This window comes from Ceratotherium simum, chromosome 2 (assembly GCF_057802395.1).
Source record: "Ceratotherium simum simum isolate JZ-2026a chromosome 2, ASM5780239v1, whole genome shotgun sequence".
NCBI lineage: Eukaryota > Metazoa > Chordata > Mammalia > Perissodactyla > Rhinocerotidae > Ceratotherium > Ceratotherium simum.
The window spans coordinates 4,723,361-4,747,342 of record NC_141901.1 but is presented as its reverse complement, the minus strand read 5'-3'; the positions used below and the strand labels follow the sequence as shown (position 1 = coordinate 4,747,342).

At 35.2% G+C, this 23,982-nt stretch overlaps 1 protein-coding gene across 8 annotated transcripts in view; it reads right to left on the bottom strand.

The window, feature by feature from the left end:
• Positions 1-23,982, bottom strand: part of DCAF6 (DDB1 and CUL4 associated factor 6) — a 136,116-nt gene that overhangs the window by 89,110 nt on the left and 23,024 nt on the right. For 7 of the 8 annotated variants that reach the window (XM_087437618.1, XM_087437604.1, XM_087437586.1 and 4 more), the window contains exons 3-4: positions 21,440-21,532; positions 12,798-12,983 (exon numbers count right to left, since the gene is read on the bottom strand). In XM_087437618.1, the coding sequence (XP_087293744.1) occupies positions 12,798-12,983; positions 21,440-21,532 (279 nt within the window). Of the gene's footprint in view, positions 1-12,797; positions 12,984-21,439; positions 21,533-21,932; positions 22,009-23,982 lie in introns of those variants that run through there. The other variant, XM_087437611.1, reaches the window with a different exon arrangement.

Below are 23,982 nucleotides of genomic sequence, written 5' to 3'. Positions count from 1 at the left end.
AGACACATTGAGATGGGTAGGAGAGGCAGAGACATGATCTCTCCTGGACCCCATCCAAAGCATGGTGACCCACAATTGGGAAGGGATCCCCAAAGTATGGAACTTTCCCTTGAAGAGTCAAGGGACTGTGCCCCATATCAGGCACCCTGACCCTTGGGTCCAGCACTGGAAACACGAGACCCCAAAATGTCTGGTTTTGAAAATCAACAGGGATTAACTCCAGGGGAACTATAGAACTGCAGGTAATGGAGAATCTGCTCTTAAAGGGCTCACATGCAGATTCACTCGCCTTGAGATCCAGTGCAAAAGCAACACTTTGAAAAGCACCTAGATCATAAGTAAGGAGACGCACTTACTAAAGTGGCTGCTAGAGAGGCAGGAACCTGCAATGACTTTCTCCGAGGATGGAAGAACTGGCAGGTACCATTTCTGCAATCTCATTCTCACTTGCTGGTGACGGAGTTGGTGGGCACCACTTTTGGTGCCTTCCTTCTAGCCTGCTAACACCACTGGACGTGCTCCATGCCCTGCCCACCCCCACAACAGCAAAGCCACACCAGGCTGGGCAAGCGGCCCAAGCCCCACCCACCCCACACCACAGCCACAGCCCTGCCACAGTCAGCAAGTGCACACAGCCCACATGAGGTGTACCCCTTGAGAGACACCACTTGAGCACCTAGCTTTGGAAGCCAGGGAAGATTGTGCTTCTGGGCCCCATGGATCATCTCCTATACAAGACCGCTCCTTCAAGACTGGGAGAGGTAGCTGTTTTGCCTAATACATAGAGAAAAACAAAGAGAGTTAGATAAAACGAGCAGACAAAGGAACATGTTCCAAATCAAAGAGCAAGACAAATGCCCAGAAGAAGACCTTAACAAAACAGAGATAAGCAACCTACCTGATAGAGTTCAAAGAAACAGTCATAAAGACGCTCACCGAAGTCAGGAGAAAAATTGATGAACACACTGAGAACGTCAACAATGAGACAGAAAATATAAGTAAGTACCAAACAGAAGTTATAACTGAATTGGAAAATACACTAGAGGAGTTCAACAGCAGAATGGATGAAGTAGAAGTGCAAACCAGCGAACTGGAAAACAAAGCAATGGGTCTCACACAGAGCAGCAAAATGAAAAAAGAATTTTAAAAAGTGAGAATATACCTTAAGGGACCTCTGAAATAACATCAAGCATACTAATATTCAAATTATAGGGATCCCAGAAAAAGAAGAGAGAGAGGAAGGGCCAGAAAAATTACTTGAAGAAATAATGGCTGAAAACTTCCTAATCTGGGAAAGAAAACAGACATCCAGGTCCAGGAAGCCCCAAGAGTTCCAAATAAGAGAAACCCAAAGAGAACCACACCAAGACATATCACAATAAAAGTTAAGGATAAAGAATCTTAAAAGCAGCTGGAGAAAAGCAACTTATTATATACAAGGGAAACCCCACAGACTATCAGCAGATTTTTCAGCAGAAATTTTACAGGCCAGAAGAGAGTGGCATGACATATTCAAAATGCTGAAAGGAAAAAATTTCCAACCAAGAGTTCTCTACCCAGCAAGGTTATATTCAGAATTGAAAGAGAGATTCAGAGTTTCCAAGATAAGCAAAAGCTAAAGGAGTTCATCGCCACTAAACTAGCCTTACAAGAAATGTTACAGGGACTTATCTACACTGAAAAGACACTAATTAATAATAAGAAAACATACAGAAGTAATAATCTCACTAGAAAAGGCAAATATACAGTAAAGGTAGTGGATCAATCACTTATAAAGTAAGTATAAAGGCCAAAACACAAAAGTAGTAAAATTACAATAATAAGTTAAGGAACACATAAAATAAAGACATAAAATGTCATCAAAAATATAAAAAGCAAGCAGGGTATAAAAATGTAAAGCTTTGGAATGTGTTCAAACTTAAGCTGTTATCAACTTAAACGAGACTGTTATACAGCATGGTACTGGTACAAAAACAGATACACAGATCAATGGCAAAGAATTGAAAGCCCAGAAATAAAGCCTCACATCTACAAGCAGCTAATCTTTGACAAAGGAGCTAAGAACATACAATGGAGAAAGGAAAGTCTCTTCGATAAATGGTGCTGGGAAAACTGGACAGCCACTTGCAAAAGAATGAAAGTAGACCATCTTCTTTCGCCATACACAAAATTAACTCGAAATGAATCAAAGACCTGAAGGTGAGACCTCAAACTATAAAACTCCTGGAGGAAAATATAGGTAGTACACTATTCATCATTGGCCATAAAGAGATCTTTTCAAATTCCATGTCTACTCAGACAAGGGAGACAAAAGAAAAAATAAACAAGTGGGACTTCATCAGATTAAAGAGCTTTTACAAGGCAAATAAGACCAGGATCAAAATGAATAGGCAACCTACCAGCTGGGAAAAAATATTTGCAAACCATATATCCGACAAGGGATTGATCTCCACAATACATAAACAATTCATGCAACTGAACAACAAAAAAACAAACGATCCGATCAAAAAATTGGCAGAGGAAATGAACAGACACTTCTCCAAAGAAGATAAACAGATGGCCAATAGACACACGAAAAGATGCTCAACATCACTAATCATCAGGGAAATGCAAATCAAAACCACGCTATCATCTTACACCCATTAGAATGGCTATAATCACTAAGACAAAAAACAACAAATGCTGGAGAGGCTGGGGAGAAATGGGAACCCTAATTCACTGCTGGTGGGAATGCAAACTAGTGCAGCTTCTATGCAAAACAGTATGGAGATTCCTCAAAAAATTAAAAATAGAAATACCTTATGATCCAGCTATCCCACTACTGGGTATCTACCCAACGAACCTGAAATCAATAACCCAAAGAGGCTTATGCACCCCTATGTTCATTGCAGCATTATTCACTATAGCCAAGAAATGGAAGCAACTCAAGTGTCCCCCTACTGATGATTGGATAAAGAAGATGTGGTATATATATACCATGGAATACTACTCAGCCATAAAAAAGACAAAATCATCCCATTTGCAACAACATGGATGGACCTGGAGAGTATTATGTTAAGCAAACTAAGCCAGAAGGAGAAAGACAAACACTGCATGAGTTCATTCATATGTGGAAGATAAACTAACACACGGACCTATAGAACTGTTTGGTGGTTACCAGGGGCAAGGGGGGTGGGAGGCGGGCACAAGGGGTCGAGGGATGCTTTACATGGCGACTGACAAACAATAATGTACAACAAAAATTTCACAATAAAAAAAAAGAGAAATTAAAAAAAAAAGAATGTGACTATACGATCAAAGAAAAAAAGAGACATAAATAGGATGTTATATGTGAAACTCATGGTAAATGAAAAGAAAAAATTTATAGTAAATACACAAAAGAAAATGAGAAAGTAATATAAACATTAACACTAAAGAAAATCATCAAACCACAAGGGAAGAGAGCAAGAGAAGAAGAAAGGAACAGAGAACTACAAAAACAGCCAGAAAACAATTTAAAAAATGGCAATAAGTACATACTTCACAATAATTACTGTAAAAGTAAATGGACTAAATTGGCCAATCAAAAGACAAAGAGAGGCTGAATGGGTAAAAAAAAAAGAGTCATGTATATGCCAAAAGAGCCAAACACAAATTTTGGAGCTAAAGAATAAAATAACTAAATTAAAAACTTCACAAGAGGCAATCAACAACAGGCTTGATCAAGCAGAACAAAGAATCAGCAAACTCAAAGACAAGTCATTTGAAATTACCAAGTCAGAGGAACAAAAAAGAAAAAGAATGAAGAAAAGTGAAGAAAGGCTAAGAGACTTATGGGATACCATCAAGCTGACCGATATACCCATGGGAATATGGGAATCCCAGAAGAAGAGAGAGAGAGGGCAGAGAACTTATTTGAAAAAATAATGGTTGAAAACTTCCCAAATCTGAGGGAGAAAATGACATCCAAATTCAAGAAGCTCAAAAGATTCCAACTAGGATGAGCCCAAAGAGGCCCACACTGAGACATACTATAAACAATCGTCAAAAGTCAAAGACAGAAAGAATCTTGACAGCAGCAAGAGAAATGTGAATCATCAAGTACAAAGGAGCTCCCATAAGATTATCAGTGGATTTCTCAGCAGAAACATCACACGACAGAAGGGAGTAGGATATTATATTCAAAGTGCTGAAAGAAAACACTGCAAACCAAGAATTCTATATTCAGCAAAGCTGTTGTTTAAAAATGAAGTAGAAATAAAGACCTTCCCAGATAAACAAAAGCTGAGGGAGTTCATCATCACAAGACCCGCATTACAGGAACTGCTAAAGGGAGTCCAAGTTGAAATGAAAAATAGTAAACAGCAATGCAAAAGCATATGAAAATATGAAGTTCTCTGGTAAAGGTATATATATAGACAAATAGAGAAATCTGTAATACTGTAATGGTAGTGCATAAATCATTTTTAATTTGGGTATAGAATGTAAAACATAAAAGCATTAAAAATTATTATAACCCTATGTTAATGAACATAAAATATAAAAAGATATAATTTGTGACTGATAAAGTAGGGGAAGGATGTAAAGGAGTAAAGTTTTCATATGCAATTGAAGTGAAGTTGTCATCAGTTTAAGATAGACTGTTATAACTATAAGATGTCTTATGTAATCTTCATGGTAACCACAATGAAAAAAACCTATAGAAGATACACAAAAGAAAACAAGAAAGAAATCAAGGCATGTCACTACAAAAAAAAAAAAAAATCAATGAAACACAAAGGTAGCAAGAGAGGAAAAGAATGACAAAATAAGTAAAAGACACAGAAAAAAACTAATGAAATGGCAACAATAAGTAATTCTCTATCAGTAACTACTTTAAATGTAAATGGTACAGTATTAAGTGGGAAGTTTATAGCAGTAAACACCTAGATTAAATATAAAAAGGGTCTCAAATCAACAACCTAACTTTACACCTCAAAGAACTAAAAAAAGAACAACAAATTAAACCCAAAGTTAACAGAGGAAGGAAATAATAAGATTAGAGCCAAAATAAAGGAAATAGAGAACAGAAAAAATATCAATGAAACTAAGTTGGTCTTTTTAAAAGATCATCAAAATCAACGAACCCTTACCTAGACTAACAAGAAAAAAAAGAGAAAAGACTCAACGAAAGTCACAAATGAAAGAAGAGATGTTACAACTTATGCCACAGCAATAAAAAGAATGTTAAGAAATACTATGAATAACTACACAACAACAAAATGAATAACCTACAAGAAATGAATAAATTTCTAGGACTCTACAACCTACCAAGACTAAATCATGAAGAAATAAAAAATTTGAACAAACCTATTGAATCAGTAATCAAAAACATCCCAACACAGAAAAGCCCAGAATCATATGGCTTCACTGGGGCACATTACCTACATTTAATTTAACACCAATCCTCAAACTTTTCCAAAAAACTGAAACAGAAGGAACACTACCAAACTCATTTGATGAGGATGGCATTACCCTGATACCAAAAGTAGACAAAGATACTAAAAGAGAATTGAAAAAAAGTACACATCCCTGATGAAAATTAATGTAAAAATCCTCAACAAAATACTAAAAAACCCAACTTCAACAGCATATTAAATGGATTATTCATCATGATCAAGTGGAACTTACTTGTGGAATGCTAAGACGGTTCAACATACACAAATCAATCAATGTAATTTAACAGAATGAAGGACAAAAACCACATGATCATCTCAACTAATGCAGAAAAAACATTTGACAAAATTCAATACCCTTTTATGATAAAAACACTCAACAAACTAGGAATGGAAGGAAATTACCCTCAACATAATAAAGGCCATATATGAGAAGGTCATAGCTAACATCATATTCAATGGTGAAAAACAAAGTTTTCCCTCTAAGATCGAACAAGGCAAGGACGCCCACTCTTGCACTTCTTGGGAGTTCTAGCTAGAGCCATCAGGCAAGAAAAAAGAAATAAAAGGCATTGAAATTGGAAAGAAGCAAAACTATCTCTATTTGTTGATGACATGATCTCATACGTAGAAAACTCTAAAGATTCCACAAAAAAACCATTAGAACTAATAAACAAATACAGCAAAGTTGCACGTTACAAATCAACACACAAAAATCAGTTGTGTTTCTATACACTAACAATGAACAATGTGAAAAGGAAATGAAGAAAACAACCCAATTTACAACAGCATCAAAAAGAATAAAAATACTTAGGAATAAACTTACTCAAGGAGGTGAAAGACTTGTACACTGAAAACTACAAAACATCACTGAAAGAAATTAAAGACGACACAAATAAGCAGAAAGACATCCTGTGTTCATGTACTGGAAGACTTAATATGGTTAAAATGTCCATACCCTTGCAGGACATTTGGTCCTGTCCAAAACGTCTATAAGACATTGGGTCCACGCCAAAAGGTCCTTGATATCTGATCATATTTGGTCCTGTCCAAAACGTCCATGGAGATAGGAGGTCCACACCAAAGATTCTTGATATCTGGTCCTATCTAAAACCATTTGGCAAAGGGCCGGCTCCGTGGCTTAGCGGTTAAGTGCGCGCGCTCTGATGCTGGTGGCCCGGGTTCGGATCCCGGGCAAGCCCCAAGGCGCCACTTCTCCGTCCAACGTGAGCCCGAGTCCCACATGCAGCAACTAGAAGGATGTGAACCTATGACATACAACTGTCTACTGGGGCTTTGGGGGGAAAAAATAAATAAATAAAATCTTTAAAACCATTTGGCATGGACCAAATATGCTCATGGACGTTTTGAACAGGATCAAATGTCAAGGACCTTTTGGTGTGGACCAAAAGTCTTATGGATGTTTTAGACAGGACCAAATGTCTGCTAATCATAGAAAAGCTGACACTGTGGAGATAAACTCAGTGAGATTTAGAAACTCAATGTATTCAAATTAATTGTTCCTATTTTAATCTAACCAAATGTGCTTGAATCCCAGATTTCTCACATGTAAAACACTCTATAATACAACCATCCACACAAACAAACCTTGATCTTGGTTTTCAGATATTTCAATGTTGCCCTTGCAAGACATTGGTCCTGTACAAAACGTTCATGAAGACATTTGGTCCATGCCAAAAAGTCCTGGATATTTGGTCCTGTCCAAAACATCCATCAGATATTTTCTCCACGCTAAAAGGTCCTAGATGTTTAGTCTTGTTCAAAATGTTCCTAAGACTTTTGGTCCATAATACATTTGGTTCACACCAAGAGGTCCTTGGTATCTGGTCATCTTTGGTCCTATCAAAATGTCCATCAAGACATTTGGTCCACACCAAGAGGTCCTTGATATTTGGTCCTGTTCAAAACCATTTGGCATGGACCAAATATGCTCATGGATATTTTGGACAGGACCAAATATCATGTACCTTTCGGCATGGACCAAATGTCTTCTGGATGTTTTGGACAGGACCAATTTCTGCTAATAATCCATACTACCCAAACCAATACAGATTTAATGCATTTCTATCAAAATCCTAATGGCATTTTTTACAAAATCAGAAAAAGAATATCTTAAAATTCAAATGGAATCTCAAAGGACACCAAATAGCCAAAACAATCTTGAGAAAGAAAAACAAAGCTAGAGGTCTTACATTTTCTGATTTCAAAGCATACTACAAAGCTACCATATTTAAAATATTACAGTACTGGCATAAAGACAGACATAGAGACCAATGGAACAGAGTAGAGAACCCAGAAAAAAATCCTCACATATATAGTCAAATGATCTTTGAGAAATGTGCCAAGGCGACACAACAGGGAAAGAATAATTTCTTCAACAAATAGTCTTGGGAAAACAGAATATCCACATGCAAAAGAATGATGTTGGACCCTTACCTTACACCATATACAAAAAGTAACTCAAATGGTTTAAAGACCTAAATGTAAGACCTGAAACTATAAAACTCCTAGGAAAAAACACAGGAAAAAAGCTTCATAACATTGGATTTGGCAATAATTTCTTGAATATGACACCAAAAATACAGGTGACAAAAGCAAAAATAGACAAATGTGACTATTCCAAATTTAAAAACCTCTGCACAGCAAAAGAAACAATCAACAGAGTGAAAAGGTAACTTACGGAAACGGAGAAACCAGAAACTACATATCTGATAAAGAGTTAATATCCAAAATATATAAGGAACTCCTTCAACTCAACAACAACAAAAAAGCAATCCAACCAAAAAACAGGCAAAGAACTTGAATGGACATTTCTCCAAAGATATACAAATGACCAACAAGCACAAAAAGAGATACTCTACATCACCAATCATTAACGAAATGCATATCAAAACCACAATGAGATATCTCCTCACATCCACTGTAATGGCCACTACTGAAAAAAAAAAAAAAACAGAAAAAAAGAAGTATTGGCAAAGATGTGAAGAATTTTGAATATAAAAACATACAGCCACTATAGAAAATGGTATGGAGGTTCCTCAAAAAATTAAAAATAGAATTATCATGATCCCACAATCCCACTTCCATGTATATCTCTAAAAGAATAGAAAACAGAATCTTGAAGAGATAGTTGCACCCCTATGTTCACTGCAGCATTACTCCCAATAGCCAAGAGGCAGAAGCAGCCCAGATGTCCACTGATGAGTAAATGGATAAAGAAAATATGGTACAGGGCCGGCCCCGTGGCTTAGCGGTTAAGTGCGCGCGCTCCGCTGCTGCTGGCCCGGGTTCGGATCCCGGGTGCGCACCGACGCACTGCTTCTCCGGCCATGCTGAGGCCGCATCCCACATACAGCAACTAGAAGGATGTGCAGCTATGACATACAACTATCTACTGGGGCTTTAGGGGAAAAAAATAAATGAATAAATAAAATTATAAAAAAAAAAAGAAAATATGGTACATACAGACAATGAAATAGTATTAAGCCATAAAAAGAAGGAAATCCTGTCATATGCTACAACATGGATGAACCTTGAGGACATTATGCTAACTAAAATAAGCTAGTCACAAAAAGACAAACACTGCATGCTTCTACTTATATGAGATATTTAAAATAATCACTCTTTTTGTAGAGTGGTGAATGGTGGTTGTCACAGGCTGGGGAAAGGGGGACTAGGAAAGTTGTTCAATGGATATAGAGTTTCAGTTTTGAAAAAAAATTCTATTCCAATTACAGTGCACATGCATTCATCAAAAAACACCTTTGGCAAATGGGTATATACTATTAAAATGTCCTCATATAGGATACCTCTTTGCTTGCATGCTGTTTGGGATTCTGACTTAATTTTCCAAGAAATATATTATGTTAACACACAAAAAAAACCATATTAAAAATGCAAAGTTTACTCCTACTTCATATTATCACAAAAATCAAATCCAGGTGAGTTATAAGATCTAAATGTAAAAGATAAAACAATAAATTTTCTAAAAGAGAAAATAGGAGAATGCCTTCACAACCTTGAGAAAGGAAAAGATTTTTTTCACCAGGATGCAGAAAGCACTAACAATAAAGGAAAAGACCAACATATTAGACAACATTAAGAAATTTTGCTCATCAAAAGACACCATTAGGAGAGTGAAAATACAACCACAGAGTAGAAAAATATATATTATACAGAAGATCTTATGCAGAAGATATAAGAAACTCCTATAAATCAATAATAAGAGGCTGGCTCCATGGCTTAGCGGTTAAGTGCACACGCTTCGCCGCTGGCGGCCCGGGGTTCCGATCCCGGGCACGCACCGATGCACTTGTTGGTGCATACAGCAACTAGAGAGATGTGCAACTATGACATACAACTATCTGCTGGGGCTTTTGGGAGAAAAAGGGGAAAAAAAAGGAGGAGAATTGGCAATAGATATTAGCTCAGGGCTGGTCTTCCTCAGCAAAAAGAGGAGGACTGGCATGGATGTTAGCTCAGGGCTGATCTTTCTCACACACACACAAAAAAATCAATAATAATAAGAAATAAGATAGACAACCCCATAGAAAAATTAGAAAAGAAATTTAATAGGCACTTGACAAAAGAGTATATCCAAATAACCAATAAACATATGGAGAGATGCTCAACCTCAGTAGTATCAACAGGGAAAAGCATCTGAAACCATAATAAGATGACACTATATAACCTGCCAAAATCAGAGATTAACAACACCAATTGTTGGCAAACTTGAGGAGCAATAGGAACTCTCATATGCTACCGGTGGGAATGTAAATTGTTATAATCACTTTGGGAAACTATCTGGCACTATCTCTAAAATAAACAAATACATATCCTACGATCAAGCAATTTTACTTCTAAGTATATACCCAATGAAGTGCAAGCATTTATGTACACAAACACATGTAAAGGAATGTTCTCCAAACTGGAAATCAAACTAAATTTTCATCAACAGTAAAAAAGATCAATCAATTGTAGTATATTCATACAACAGAATACTATCCTGCAATGAAAATGGACAAATTATCCTTGCATCCAACATGGATGAACTGTAAGATAAAAATGTAAGATAAGAATTTGTTCAGCCAAAGAAGTCAAATACAACAAACAAACCAACAAAAGACCATATAGTATGACTCCATTTATATAAAGTTCAAAAACAGAGAAACTAGGGTATCAGAAAAACTTAGGGTGTTAGAAGTCAGGATGAGGTGGCTTCTGGGATACTTAATACTCTATATTTCTTGATGTAGGTGGTTGTTACATGAATAGTTCCCCTTTGTGATAATTTACTTAGGATTTATGTACTTTTCCTATGTGTTTTGTAATCGAATTAAAAAAAAAAGTTTAATGGTGGATGGAATCAGAAGGTCTAACATACATCTAATCAGAATTTCAGAAGAAAGAAATGGAGAGAATGCTAAAGAATAACCAAAGACCTACTGACTGCAAATTTCCCACATTTTTCAAGATGCCAATTTCTCAGACAAGAATATCAATAAATCCCAAGTGTGAAAAATAAAAAGCAAACCCACACCTAGATACAATGTTGTGAAATTAATGAAAAAAACAAAAAAAGTAAAAAGAAAAATAGAATTAAAAGCAGTCAAGGAAAAGATACAGATTAACTATAAAGGAACCACAATTAGACTTAAGACTGAGACTGACTTCTCAACTTCAACAATGGAAGCCAGAATACAGTGGAATAGCACCTGAAATAGAATAACTATCAAACTAGAAGTCTATATTCAGCAAAACTACCTTTGAAGAACTGGCATAAAAAAGACATTTTCCGTGGGGCCAGCCCGGTGGCATAGCGGTTAAGTTCTTGCGCTGGGCTTCAGCAGCCCGGGGCTCACAGGTTCAGATCCCAGGCATGGACTTATACACCACTTATCAAGCCATGCTGTGGCAGGCGTCCCACATGTAAAGCGGAGGAAGATGGGCATGGATGTTACCCCAGGGCCAATTTTCCTCAGCAAAAAGAGGAGGATTGACAGCAGATGTTAGCTCAGGGCTAATCTTCCTTACCAAAAAAAATAATAATAATAAAAGACATTTTGCAGAAAAGCATAAAAAGAGAAGGAAAGAAAAGGAAAGTAGAAAAGTAAAATTGTTTTCTATCAAAAAACTCTCACTAAAGGAATTGGTAAAGGATGTATTTTAGGTAAAAAATGACCCTACATGGAAATCCTGGGATGGAAGAGCCAAAAGTATTGGTAAATATGTAGGTAAATCTAAACAAATACTCACTAATGAAACAACAATAATATTTAATTCATGAGGGAAAAATACGATATAACTAAATTCTGAACTATACAAGCATATAAAATTGGACAAGGGATGAAGAGATTATAATGTTCTAAGGTGTTTGATTCAGAAGAAGAACCGAGGTATTTATTGACGGTATACTTTGTTAATTATTCTTGTAAAACATGCATGTCTATCTTCCAATCGAGTAGCAGAAACAAAATGGACAAAACCCTCAAGCAATTCAAAATGAAGGCAAAATGAGGAGGAAAGAATTAATATAGGAAAATTTTTTTTAAAAAATAGAAAACATGTAAGAAGATATATAAATAAATCCAAATATATCAGTACTCACAATAAATATAATTCGATTAAAATCTCCCGTTAAAAGCCAAAATCATGAGAATGGATAAGAAAATAAAATCCAGCTATATAATACTATTTTTATATAAATACACACCAAAACATGAGGATACAGAAGAACTGAAATTCAAATGATGGAAAAAGATATACCAGGTTAACACAAATAATGGGAAACCAACAAATGATCTGATACAGAGAAATGACATGAAAAGATTTTAAAAGAACATTCTGAAGAGTAAGCAATTTTTCTGAACCAAGTAAAGCAGTATGATTGAGTCAAATTCATTTCACTTCATTTAATTCAGTTCAGGGATTGAGCTTATTAATATCCTTTAGGAATCTGATTCTTCTGTCTAGTGTACTGGTGCTCCTCCTGACATGTGAACATTTGATAAGCATGCCAGCAATGACTTTACGCAAGACAGTGATAAAGTGTCTAAGAGGTTAAAGCCCATGTAGCACAAAAACAGAAGCATCTTTAAAGGCTGACAACTGTTTACTTAGAGCACGGCTGCTCAAGCAATTACAAACTCACATCTTCTTAACTTTATTCACAAGCTTATCAAGATACATTTCTCAAATATTTTACTGAAATCTAGATATTCTGTCAATAAGTTGACTACATATGCATAAATGTGTACATATGCACACAAATATACACATATGTACATACACACATCTACACATACATACACAGAAAAACATACACACATATATGTCATATATGTAATTATAATAATACTGTACCTCATAGGTAGTTCCATAATGGCACGTAAATTGGCATTGTCTATTGGTTTCTGCATCTTGCTCAACATTGGTATAAAATATTACTCCATCTCCAGAGCAGGATATAATCTGCTTATCATTTGTGCATGGTAGGAACTTTGCACTAAATATATTTGCTCGGTGCCCTGAACGAATTGTTGTCAAAACCTAAAACACACAGAAAAAGTAGTTCTTGGTAATCTATTATTTCCTAGAAAGAAAACATAACTATAGCCAGGAATAAATTCTCATTAACATCCTCATCTCAGTGAAAAATTATCATTTGATTACAAACTATTATAATTAGGAAAAAAAGATACCAGAATCTCACATATTTCCTTTTTTCCCCCCTCTGAGATGTGAAGATTGAGCATCATCAATAGGAATAGTGCCATGAAAATAAAATATGCATATTTCTACCTATTTGGTGTATCTGACTCATTCATAAAATCTCAGTAAATAAGAAAGGACTATCTTGATTGACTTTTGAAACTGTTTACTAGATGATTATTTTAAGTTATTTCATTTCAAGGTGAAGAAATAAAGTAAATTTAAATGAATCATAATATCAAAGTAAAGAAATGGTTCAGATGAGGATACAACAGAAGTCTCAACATCCAATTCCTTAATTATATTTAAAAGACCAGAATTTCTGTGACAGAAATAAAGTTTAAGATAAATATTTTAGTATTTGCAACATATTTTGCAGATAAATGACCAATTGCCCCAATAGTGCTTAAAAGTTAAGAGGAAAAAAAACTGACAAAACCTGATTTTTTTTCATTGGGCAAAAGATCTGGATAGAACACAAACAGACATACAAATGGCCCTAAAAATGTGAAAAAACATCCAACTTTATTCATAAGAGAAATGCAAATTGAAACTAGACTGAAATACTAATTCTCACTTATCAGACTAGCAAAAATTCAAAAGCTTGACAACACACCATATAAGGAAGCCTATAGGGAAGCAGGCTCTTCAACATTTCTGGTGGTAGTGCTCAATGGTACAAGACCAATGGAGAGGAATTTAGCAATACCTCACAAAATGAGTTTACTTTTTGACCAGACAAGTCTATTTCTAGGAATTTACCTTGAAAATACACTTCCAACAATACAAAAAAAAAAATGCACATTTACTGAGTTATTATTTATAATAGCAAAATGCAGGAGACTGGTTGAAGAAATTATGGTACATCCCCACAACATATGTACAATGGGAATTTAACACAATGGGGATATCTGGTGGGCTTAAAAAAAAGTGCTCAAAAAAGCCAGGAATATGTCAAAACGCAGACACAACGTGGGCTTGAAATGCCCTACTTAACAAACTGGGGCAATGTGAGCATCAAAAAGAATATCAGTGATAAGTTATAATATATTGAACAAAAATTAAAATCTATAATCCTATAGTAGTTTTTTCAAAAAGGTGGCAGGAACAAAGGAAATGCTCTTATTTACAGAATAACGTCAATTTATAAATGTAGAAGGAATGACAGAATTAAAAATCACTATTTTGTAACCACATTATAACAACTGATTCAGGCAAGAATCAATTAATACTAAAACCACTGTATGAAAGATTGTTATGAAAGAGAATATTCACACAACCTCAACATACCACCTCACAGATAGCTTATTAATTTCACAGGGTAAATGTACCTAGACAATGGAGAGATCAAACTTATCACCAATAAGAAGACTAACTAATATCATGTACCACAATATCACCTGTGGAAAATTCTTAGCAAAAATGTTTAATTTTCATCTACTTATGAAAAAACAGACAAATCCAAATTGAGAGACATTCTATAAAACAACTGGCCAGATATGTCAACACAACAGTAAAACAACTAACATATTGATGTCATGAAAGATCAAAAAGTTGGACTAACTGTTCTAAAGGAGACTAAGAAAATGTAACAACTAAATGAAAAGTGTGATGTTGGCTTAGAGCCTGGATTGAAAGGGGCATGACAATGATAAAGAACATTACTGAAACAAATGGGGCACTTTGAGTATGGACTATATATGTACATGTATTATGCGTGTATATAGGTAATATACAAAATCATATTTATAGATATCATGTATACAATAATGGCATCCAGTCAATTCTCATTAGTCACAGTAATTGTTTGAAGTCACCACAAGCACTGAATTAGCAAGTACTGAATTGCTGCTCCTAGGGAAATACAGGGTTAGGTTCCTGTGAGCCTGTGGTCACAACATTTTCATCAACCGATCAATACATAACCTTGTTTTATGTGTTTTTGTTTAAAGACATTTCATTTAATATATATTGTTCATTCATTAACACTGAACTCACAGCCAACAGCACTGTAACTCATGTCTAAGTGAAGCTGATCTAACATTTTCTTCATAAGGCACATCATAGCCTTCTTGTGCATAGAAACACTAGATAACACTTTACCACAATAACTGGGAGCCACTTTAGACAGCAAAATCACCAACAAAAAGCACAAAGATGCAAAAAATGTGACACTAAATATATCAAGAAAAGTATACAGTATGTTTACAGTACGAGAGCTGAAATAAGAAGGCAGAATGTCACCTTGTTTGATCTCAGCTGGAACCTGGGTGTTGATGTGTTGGGCAACTTAAAGTTTTTGCCACTCCGCACATGTGCATGCCCATGAATGACCAGGAAAGGAAAGCACTGGAAGTACTGATTTTGGAGTTACACATAAATTTTAGTGAGTAGGTAAATTTGAAAATATGGATTCTGCAAGAAATGAGAAACACTGTATATTCAATATTACATATCTTGAGCATAATAGTTGCATTACAGTTACATAGGATAATGTTCTTGTTCCTGGCAGATATGTGCCAAAGTATTTATGAATGAGGTGCACTATGCCTCCAACTTACTCTCAAATGCTTTTTTAAAAAAATCTATTTGTGTGGGGCCAGCCTGGTGGTGTAGTGGTTGAGTTCGGTGCACTCTGCATCGGCGGCCTGGGTTCGCGGGTTTGGATCCCAGGCACAGACCTACACCACTCGTTGAGCCATGCTGTGGTGGTTACCCACACAAAAAACAGAGGAAAGATTGGCACAGATGTTAGCTTAGGCCAGTCTTCTTCAAGCAAAAAGAGGAAGACTGACAACAGAAGTTAGCTCAGGGACAATCTCCCGCTCCCAAAAACAACAACAAAAAATCTATTTGTGGATACTTGTATTATTTTTTCAAATTTTAAAACAAAGTTAGGAAAATATATTTCAACTTTATTTTGGGTTTGATTTTAAGTATTTACTGTATAACACTAACTGCCAAATTCATAGCTGAGAGTACTACACCAAATCACAACATAAATCTGGTATAAACATCAGCAAATATTTACCTTGACCAGTTTAAGTATGTAAGTTACCTCCTTTTATCTAAGACCTAGGTTACAGGGTTATGGCCAAAATCCTTATTTGCTGAGGACCATAAACTACTCCTTTGTAAGTCTTCTTAATGCACAGATTAATTAGAGTCAAATAAAAAAGGGGGGGAGTCTCTGCACCTACATCAACCAAAGCCAGTAGAGAATAAATATTGTCTGTTAAATGTTTTAAAATCTTGCATTCCTCTCCCCAAGTGTAAGGCACTAAGATCTGGCAGATTAAGGTACAAGAAATAACACTGAAAATAATGTAAAGCCTTTAAACAAGATAGGTATCACGGCCTTTAACTGTCAGATGTTTTAGCATGGTTTATCAAGTAGCTAACTACATATAAATCACTACATACAGTGTGTCTATTGGTTTCTTAGTCTGATAGGCCTTTGGCTTTGAGTAAGTCACATACAGCAGACATCATTCTTAATAATCTGTGATTTATCTCCATTTAACAGGTTTATGTACAGCTTCAAAAACACAAGCAAGAACCTATCACATATCATTAATAAATTGAAAATGATTTCTTTACTAAAGAAGTCAAGATTTAGAGAGTAAAAAATTGAAGACTTTCCTTTTGAATGAATTTCTTGACTTCAGATGCCCATCTCCAAACTTTTTCCGCTTCCAGTGTTCCCCATCTCAGTGGAACCAATATCCACCCACACAGTTGATCAAGTCAAAAACTAAGGAATTCTTCTTGCTCTTTCCTCATCCACTATATAAAAATCCACCAGTAAATCCATGTCCAAGATACATTCCAAATTACTTCTTACCACCTTCAACGTCTTTATCTTTGTCTAAGCTGTCATCCTTTCACACCTGGACTACTTCAATGGCCTCCTACTTCTGATGTAACTCAAACTCTACTCTCTGAACAGCAGCCTGAGCTATCTTTTAAAAACGCAAATCAGGGGCCGGCCCCGTGGCTTAGCGGTTAAGTGCGCACACTCCGCTACTGGTGGCCCGGGTTCGGATCCCGGGCGCACACCGACGCACTGCTTCTCCGGCCATGCTGAGGCCGCATCCCACATACAGTAACTAGAAGGATGTGCAACTATGACGTACAACTATCTACTGGGGGGCTTTGGGGAAAAAAAGGAGTAGGATTGGCAATAGATGTTAGCTCAGAGCCGGTCTTCCTCAGCAAAAATAAAGAGGAGGATTAGCACGGATATTAGCTCAGGGCTGATCTCCCTCACAAAAAAAAAAAAAAAAAAAAACGCAAATCATATCACTTGCATGTTTAAAACACTCCAGTGACTGTCTATTTCAATCACACTAAAATGTTAACTCCTTATTATAGCCTACCTGACCCCCGCCTACCATGCTAACTTCATTTTGTACCACTCTCTCCCTAATTTATTAATAGATAATTGTTGGAAGAACAAATACTCATGTGTATACAGTTAGTAATTTCAACAAAGGTTGGAATTTGTTTTTAATTGTTGAAAATGAATCTATATAACCAATACAAGCATGCATGCTACTAGAGGTAAAGAGCAATAAGGTTGGTAAAAAAAATCATGTGCACTTGCAAACAGTTCCAGTTTTTGATAGCTGGATTTATTTTCTTATTCGTGCTTTCCCTGCATCACTATATTATAATACTTATTCAGAAAACATCTAAGAATAGTGCCCTAGAGAGGTAAAAGTTGGCAGAGTAACTTAATCTGAGATGAAAATGATATTGATAACTGCAATTAGTAATAAACGGGAAAGTGAACTAGCTCTAACACCTATCACTTTGCTAATCATCAGGTTACTTTGGGTAATCTAGCCGGCCAAGCAGTTTTCTCTTTCCTCCTTCATCATGTCATATATAACCCTTCCAAAACTGAGCTTGGTCCAAGAGTATCCAGACAGAAGATACTGGTTTTTCAATCTCCTGGTAAAAATCATCCCTCTCCAAACCTGACCCATACCCATCTAAGGCACTGAATATAGAAATTCTTTGCCTTTCTTTTACTAATGTTTATAGGGCACCTACTTCATGACAGGTAATTTATAAAGTGTTGAGGAAACAAAAAGGAAAAAGAAAGTGTCACTGTCCCAAAGAAATTATAGTCTAATGATGAGCAACATGCAAACAAATATAATACAATATAATAATTGAGTTATCCACAAAGTACAATGAGAACATAGAGTAATGAGTGCCTACATTTGCCTAGGGAAGCTAGAGATACATCACAGATAAGAGCTGAGACTTAAAGGATGAATTTAAATTTGCCAAGGAGGTAGGAGATGCACGGGAAAGCAGGAGAACATCACACGAAGAGATAAGAGGACAAGCCAAAACAGAGAATAAAGAAACAACATTTTGTGTTCTGAAAACTATAAGTAACTGGCTGAGGCCAAATCAAGAAAAATTTTGCATACACTATACACTCAGGATTTCTTTTACAGAAGATGTCACATGGCTACCTGAGCACTAACTTGCTTCTGTTTCATCTATACATTGAGGAGGTGGCCCTTTGGGGGTCCCAGCATACGGTGGAAAACCTCTTGTTGGAATCCACACCTGATATGGGTCCTGAGCTTTGTTTCTGCCAACCATGGCCTTCAAAGCCATCAAAACTAAAGTTTATATATGCTTGGACTGACAAATATCTTCAGGGCAAAAGTAGCTTCCATGCTCTCTTCTCTGGATTCACCTTCTCCCTTCCATTTTGGATTGATAATTCCTTGCTATCAAGGCAGTTATTTGTTACTTTTAGGACAATTTTTCAAGTATTTAAATCAAACATTTTTTAGCTGTGGGAGGATTGGTCCAAATAAACTAGCCCATAATTTTTGAAAAAAGAAACTTCTCTTTTTTATATATTTGAGAACTATGATATATATAATTAAGATATGATACCATTAATAACAAACACCTCCACTCTCTTAAATCTATAAAAAAAAAGTGTTTCAAAACTTTTATTTGCAATATATTAATCTTCCCATGAACTCACAGGATTTAAAAATCAGTCAAATAAGAAAAGGTAATATTTGACTCAGGATCAAAAACTTCATCTTCCTATGTAATGAACCATCAGTGTTCTAAAATAAAAAAATATTCCTATATAATAGCAAATTTGGATCTATTAAAAGCACTATGTGAAAAAGATAAAGTCTTGTTATACCTAAAATCTTTAAAAGTATTATCTGATTAATCATGTCTCAAACTGGAAATGAGGAAAAGTAATCACTTTTCAAATACACATATTCTACTGGGAAACGTGATTGTCATTTTTTTACAAATAAGCAAATAAAGGAGAAATAGGACCTTTTAAAAATTATTCCATTGGGTATATTCACAAAATAATTGAAAGCAGGGACTTCTAGAGGTATTTGTACACCTATGTTCATAGCAGTATTATTCACAATAGCCAAAAGGCAGAAGTAACCCAAGTGTCCATTGATAGATGAATAGACAAACAAAATGTGGTATATACATACAATGGAATATTATTCAGCCTTAAAAAGGGAAATCTTAACACATGCTGCACCATGGATGAACCTTAAGGACATTATGCTAAGTGAAATAAGCCAGTCACAAAAGGACAAATACTGTATAAACACTCATATGAGGTACCTAGAGTAGTCAAATCCACAGAGACAGAAAGCAGAATGGTGGTTGTCAGGGGCTGGGAGTAAAAGGAAGAATGAGGAGTTATTGTTTAAGGGGTATAGGGTTCAGTTTTGCAAGATGAAAACAGTTCTGTGGCTGGATGGTGGTAATGATATCACAACAATGTGAATGCACTTAATGTCACTGAACTGAACTCTTAAAAATGGTTAAGATAGTTAATTTTATGTTATGTGTATTTTACCACGATTAAAAAGAAAAAAAAAGTGAAGCTCTGCCTCTTTTCAAAAGCAAACAAACTATTTCATTGGTATGAGTGCTTTGTATACTACTGTAAGTGTTATAATTCTGATAATGATAATCAGAAAGCATTCCACATATACATTATTCCAGGAAATTTTCTCTATTGTAAGAAAAAGATTGTCCTAGTAATTACAGACCTAAAACAAGTAGGATTCGAAAACATCAAGTTTCCCTCTGCTAAGTCAGCACAATTAAGTAAAGCTATCTCTGAAATAAAATTATGACCTGTCTTTTAATCAAGGACAGTCTCAACATGAACCTCTTTTTAAGGCTGAAGGACCACAAACATTCATTTAAATATCTTAACTGTTTAAATGTGGAAAAATAAGAAATACATGAACAACTGATTCTGTTAAGATTGCTACTATTAAATTAGACTTTGGTCTGCCAATCTACCATGTTCTCACTGATATAAAAATAGTTGTATACGTCCTCTATAGAGTCATGCGTCACTTAAGAACAAGGATATATTCTGCAAAATGCGTCGTTAGGTGATTTTGTCACTGTGCAAACATCATAGAGTGTAATTACACAAACCTAGACAGTATAGCCTACTATACGCCTAGGCTATATGGTATTAATCTAATGGGACTACCATTGTATATGCGGTCTGTTGTTGACCAAAATGTCATTATACAGTGCATGACTATATATAAAGTCAGAAAACAGTCAACAAAAATCAGAACATAGGGCAAGCCCCAGTGGCCTAGTGGTTATGTTCAGAACGCTCCGCTTCAGTGGCATGGGTTCACTTCCCGGGCACAGACCTACACTGCTCTGTTAGTGGCCATGCCGTGCTGGTGGCCCATATACTAAAAAAAATAGAGGAAGATTGGCACAGATGTGAGCTCAGGGTGAATCTTCCTCAGCAAAAAAAAGAAAAAACCAGAATATAATTCTAATTAAAACTCAATATGATATTCCCGTTTATTGAACTGGATGTCATGAAGAATTTCACTAGAACCCAGCCACTGCCTGTAAAGTGATAAAATCCAGTTGCTTAATGGCCGAAGATTAGATTCTGTGAGCGTAAAAGAAAAAAAATCACATTGTCTTTTTCCCCCACAAAGAACGGTTAAGATAATGCCACTTTTCGCAATTTTATCCACATGGATAAAATGAAGCATATTTAAATTTTCTAGAGTCAAAAGGCCAAATGAAATCTAACGTTCTCCTAAGGCAACTAAAGACCTGCAGGTAATAACTGTCGAATTATATAACAAACTTTAGCAAAGTAACAAGGATATCCTGTTACAAATGCCCATTCCACGATTATTTACAATTTCTTGATTTTCAACTTCTTGATTTTTTTTCTCTCATTAAATTATAGATTTTTTTTTTAACCACTTTACCTTTCTGCTGTAAGGATTACTAATTACTAACTTGGTGTCATCTGAGCCAGATAAAATATATTCTCCAGTCTCATTCCAACAGATTGTATTAACCTAAAAGAAAGCAAAAAAGAAATTTAAGCAAACTGGACATAAAAACAAGTATCTCATCTTTCACTTAATTGATGGTTCAAAATTTACATCACTAAAGAGGTTATGTCTACAGTAAAGAGTATTTACCAATTTACTTATTGAAAATACATACTGACTGCTATGTAGTAAACACAATGCTCTGTAAATTCACAACGAAACATCTGAGTCTTTCTTAAGTTGTATTGTTTAAATTTATTTTAATTAATTCATTTTATAACCAGAGACATAAAACCAGGTCACCTAAAAAGGAATTAGAAAAACTTACTACAGAGCTGCAGTAATCAAGGTTGTGTGGTACTGTTATGATCACAAACATATAAATCAATGGAATGGAACTGACAGTCCAGAAATAAACCCTTACATTTATGGTCAAGTAATTTTTGACACGGGGTCCAACATCATTCAATGGGGAAAGAATAGTCTTTTCAATAAATGGTGCTAGGACAACTGGATATATAAGACAAAAGAATAAGATCTAAATGTAAGAGCCAAAACTGTAAAACTCTTAGAAGGAAACACAGGTGTAAATCTTCATGAAAACTAAAACCACAATGAATTACTCATTCACACCCATTAGGATGGCTATAACAATTTAAACAGACATACAAAAAAACCTGGAAAATACAAGAGTTAGTACGGATGTCAAGAAATTAGAACCTTTATATAGTGCTGGTAGGAATGCAAAATAGTGCAGTTATTTGGAAAACAGTTTGGCAGCACCTCAAAAACTGAAACAGTTATCCTATGACCCAGCAATTCCACAACAAAGTATATACCCAAGAGAACTGAAAACATATGACACACAAAAATTGTACAAAAAAGTCCATAGCTGCATTATTCATAATAGCGAAAAGGGAAAACAACTCAAATATTTATCAACTAATGAATAGATAACAAAACGTGACTGCCCATTTCCTCATAACAAAACATCCGTACAATCAAATATTATTCAGCCATAAAATGAAATAATGATACATGCTACAACATGAATGAACCTGGAAAACATTATGCTAAGTGAAAGAAGTCAGACATAAAAAGCCACATAGTGTATGATTCCATTTATATGAAATGTCCAGAATAGGCAAATCTATACAGAGACAGTAAGTAGATTAGTGCTTGCCAATAGCTAGGTGGAGGGGGAATGGGAGTGAATGATAATTGGTATGGACCATTTTTTTCAGACAGCAGAAGTATGCTGGAATTAGATAGTGGTGATAACTTTACAACTTTATAAACATACTAAAAAAAACACTGAATTACACACTTAAAATGGGTGAATTTTATGGTTATGTGAACTACATCTAAATTAAAAAGAAAAAGAATTAGACTTCGACTTTCAGTCAAGATGGAATAACATGGACCAGATTTACTATCACATCTGAAACAACTAAACAACAGCAGAATACACATTACTTTTAAGTACACAAGAAATATTTACCAGTATAGAAAATATTTATTTATGGGCCATAAAACAAATCTCAATGTATCTAAAAGACTTCAAGTCATACAAAGTATGATCTCTGACCAAAATGGAATTAAATTAGAAATCATTAACCCAAAGAAATGTTTGGAAAATATGAAACAACAGATGGTAAAGAGAAGAAATTTCAAAATAAATTAGAAAGCATTTTGAATTGAATGAAAATAAAAATATAACATATCTCAATATATGGGTTGCAGCTAATGCAGTACTTAGAAGGAAATTTATAGCACCAAAACACCTATATTAGAAAAGATAAAGATCTCATATCAATGACCTCAGCTTCCACTCAAAAAACTATAAAAAGAACAGCAAACGAAACCCAAAGTCAGCAGAAGACTGGAAATAACGTATATCAGAGCAGAAATCAATGAAACAGAAAACAAAAAACAGAGAAAATTAATGAAACCAGAAGCTGGTTCTTTGAGAAGACAAATAAAATTAATGAGCCTCAAGCCAGAACTAATCAAGAAAAAAAGGGGGCAGGGGGACATATTACCAATATCAGGAAGGAGAAAGGTCATATCACTAACTATACATTCTACAAATATCTAAACATAAAAAGGAGCATTATGGACAACTTTATGTCAATAAATTCAACAATTTGGATAAAACTGAGAAAATCCTTGAAACACACATAGTAAACAAAATTCACTCAAGACAGTTTTTAAGGTACTGTAGTTACAATTTTTCACAAAGAAAACTCCAGGCCCAGATGGCTTCACTGGTGAATTCTGCTAAACATTTAAAAAGATAAATAACAACAATTTTGTACCAAGTCTTTCAGAAAATTAAAGAGGACAATATACTTTCCAACTCATTGGTACAAGAAAACTACGGACCAATATCCTTAATGTATACGGAAAACTTCTAAAACAAAATTTTAGCAAATTGAACAATATAATATAGAAAAATAGATAATACATTATAA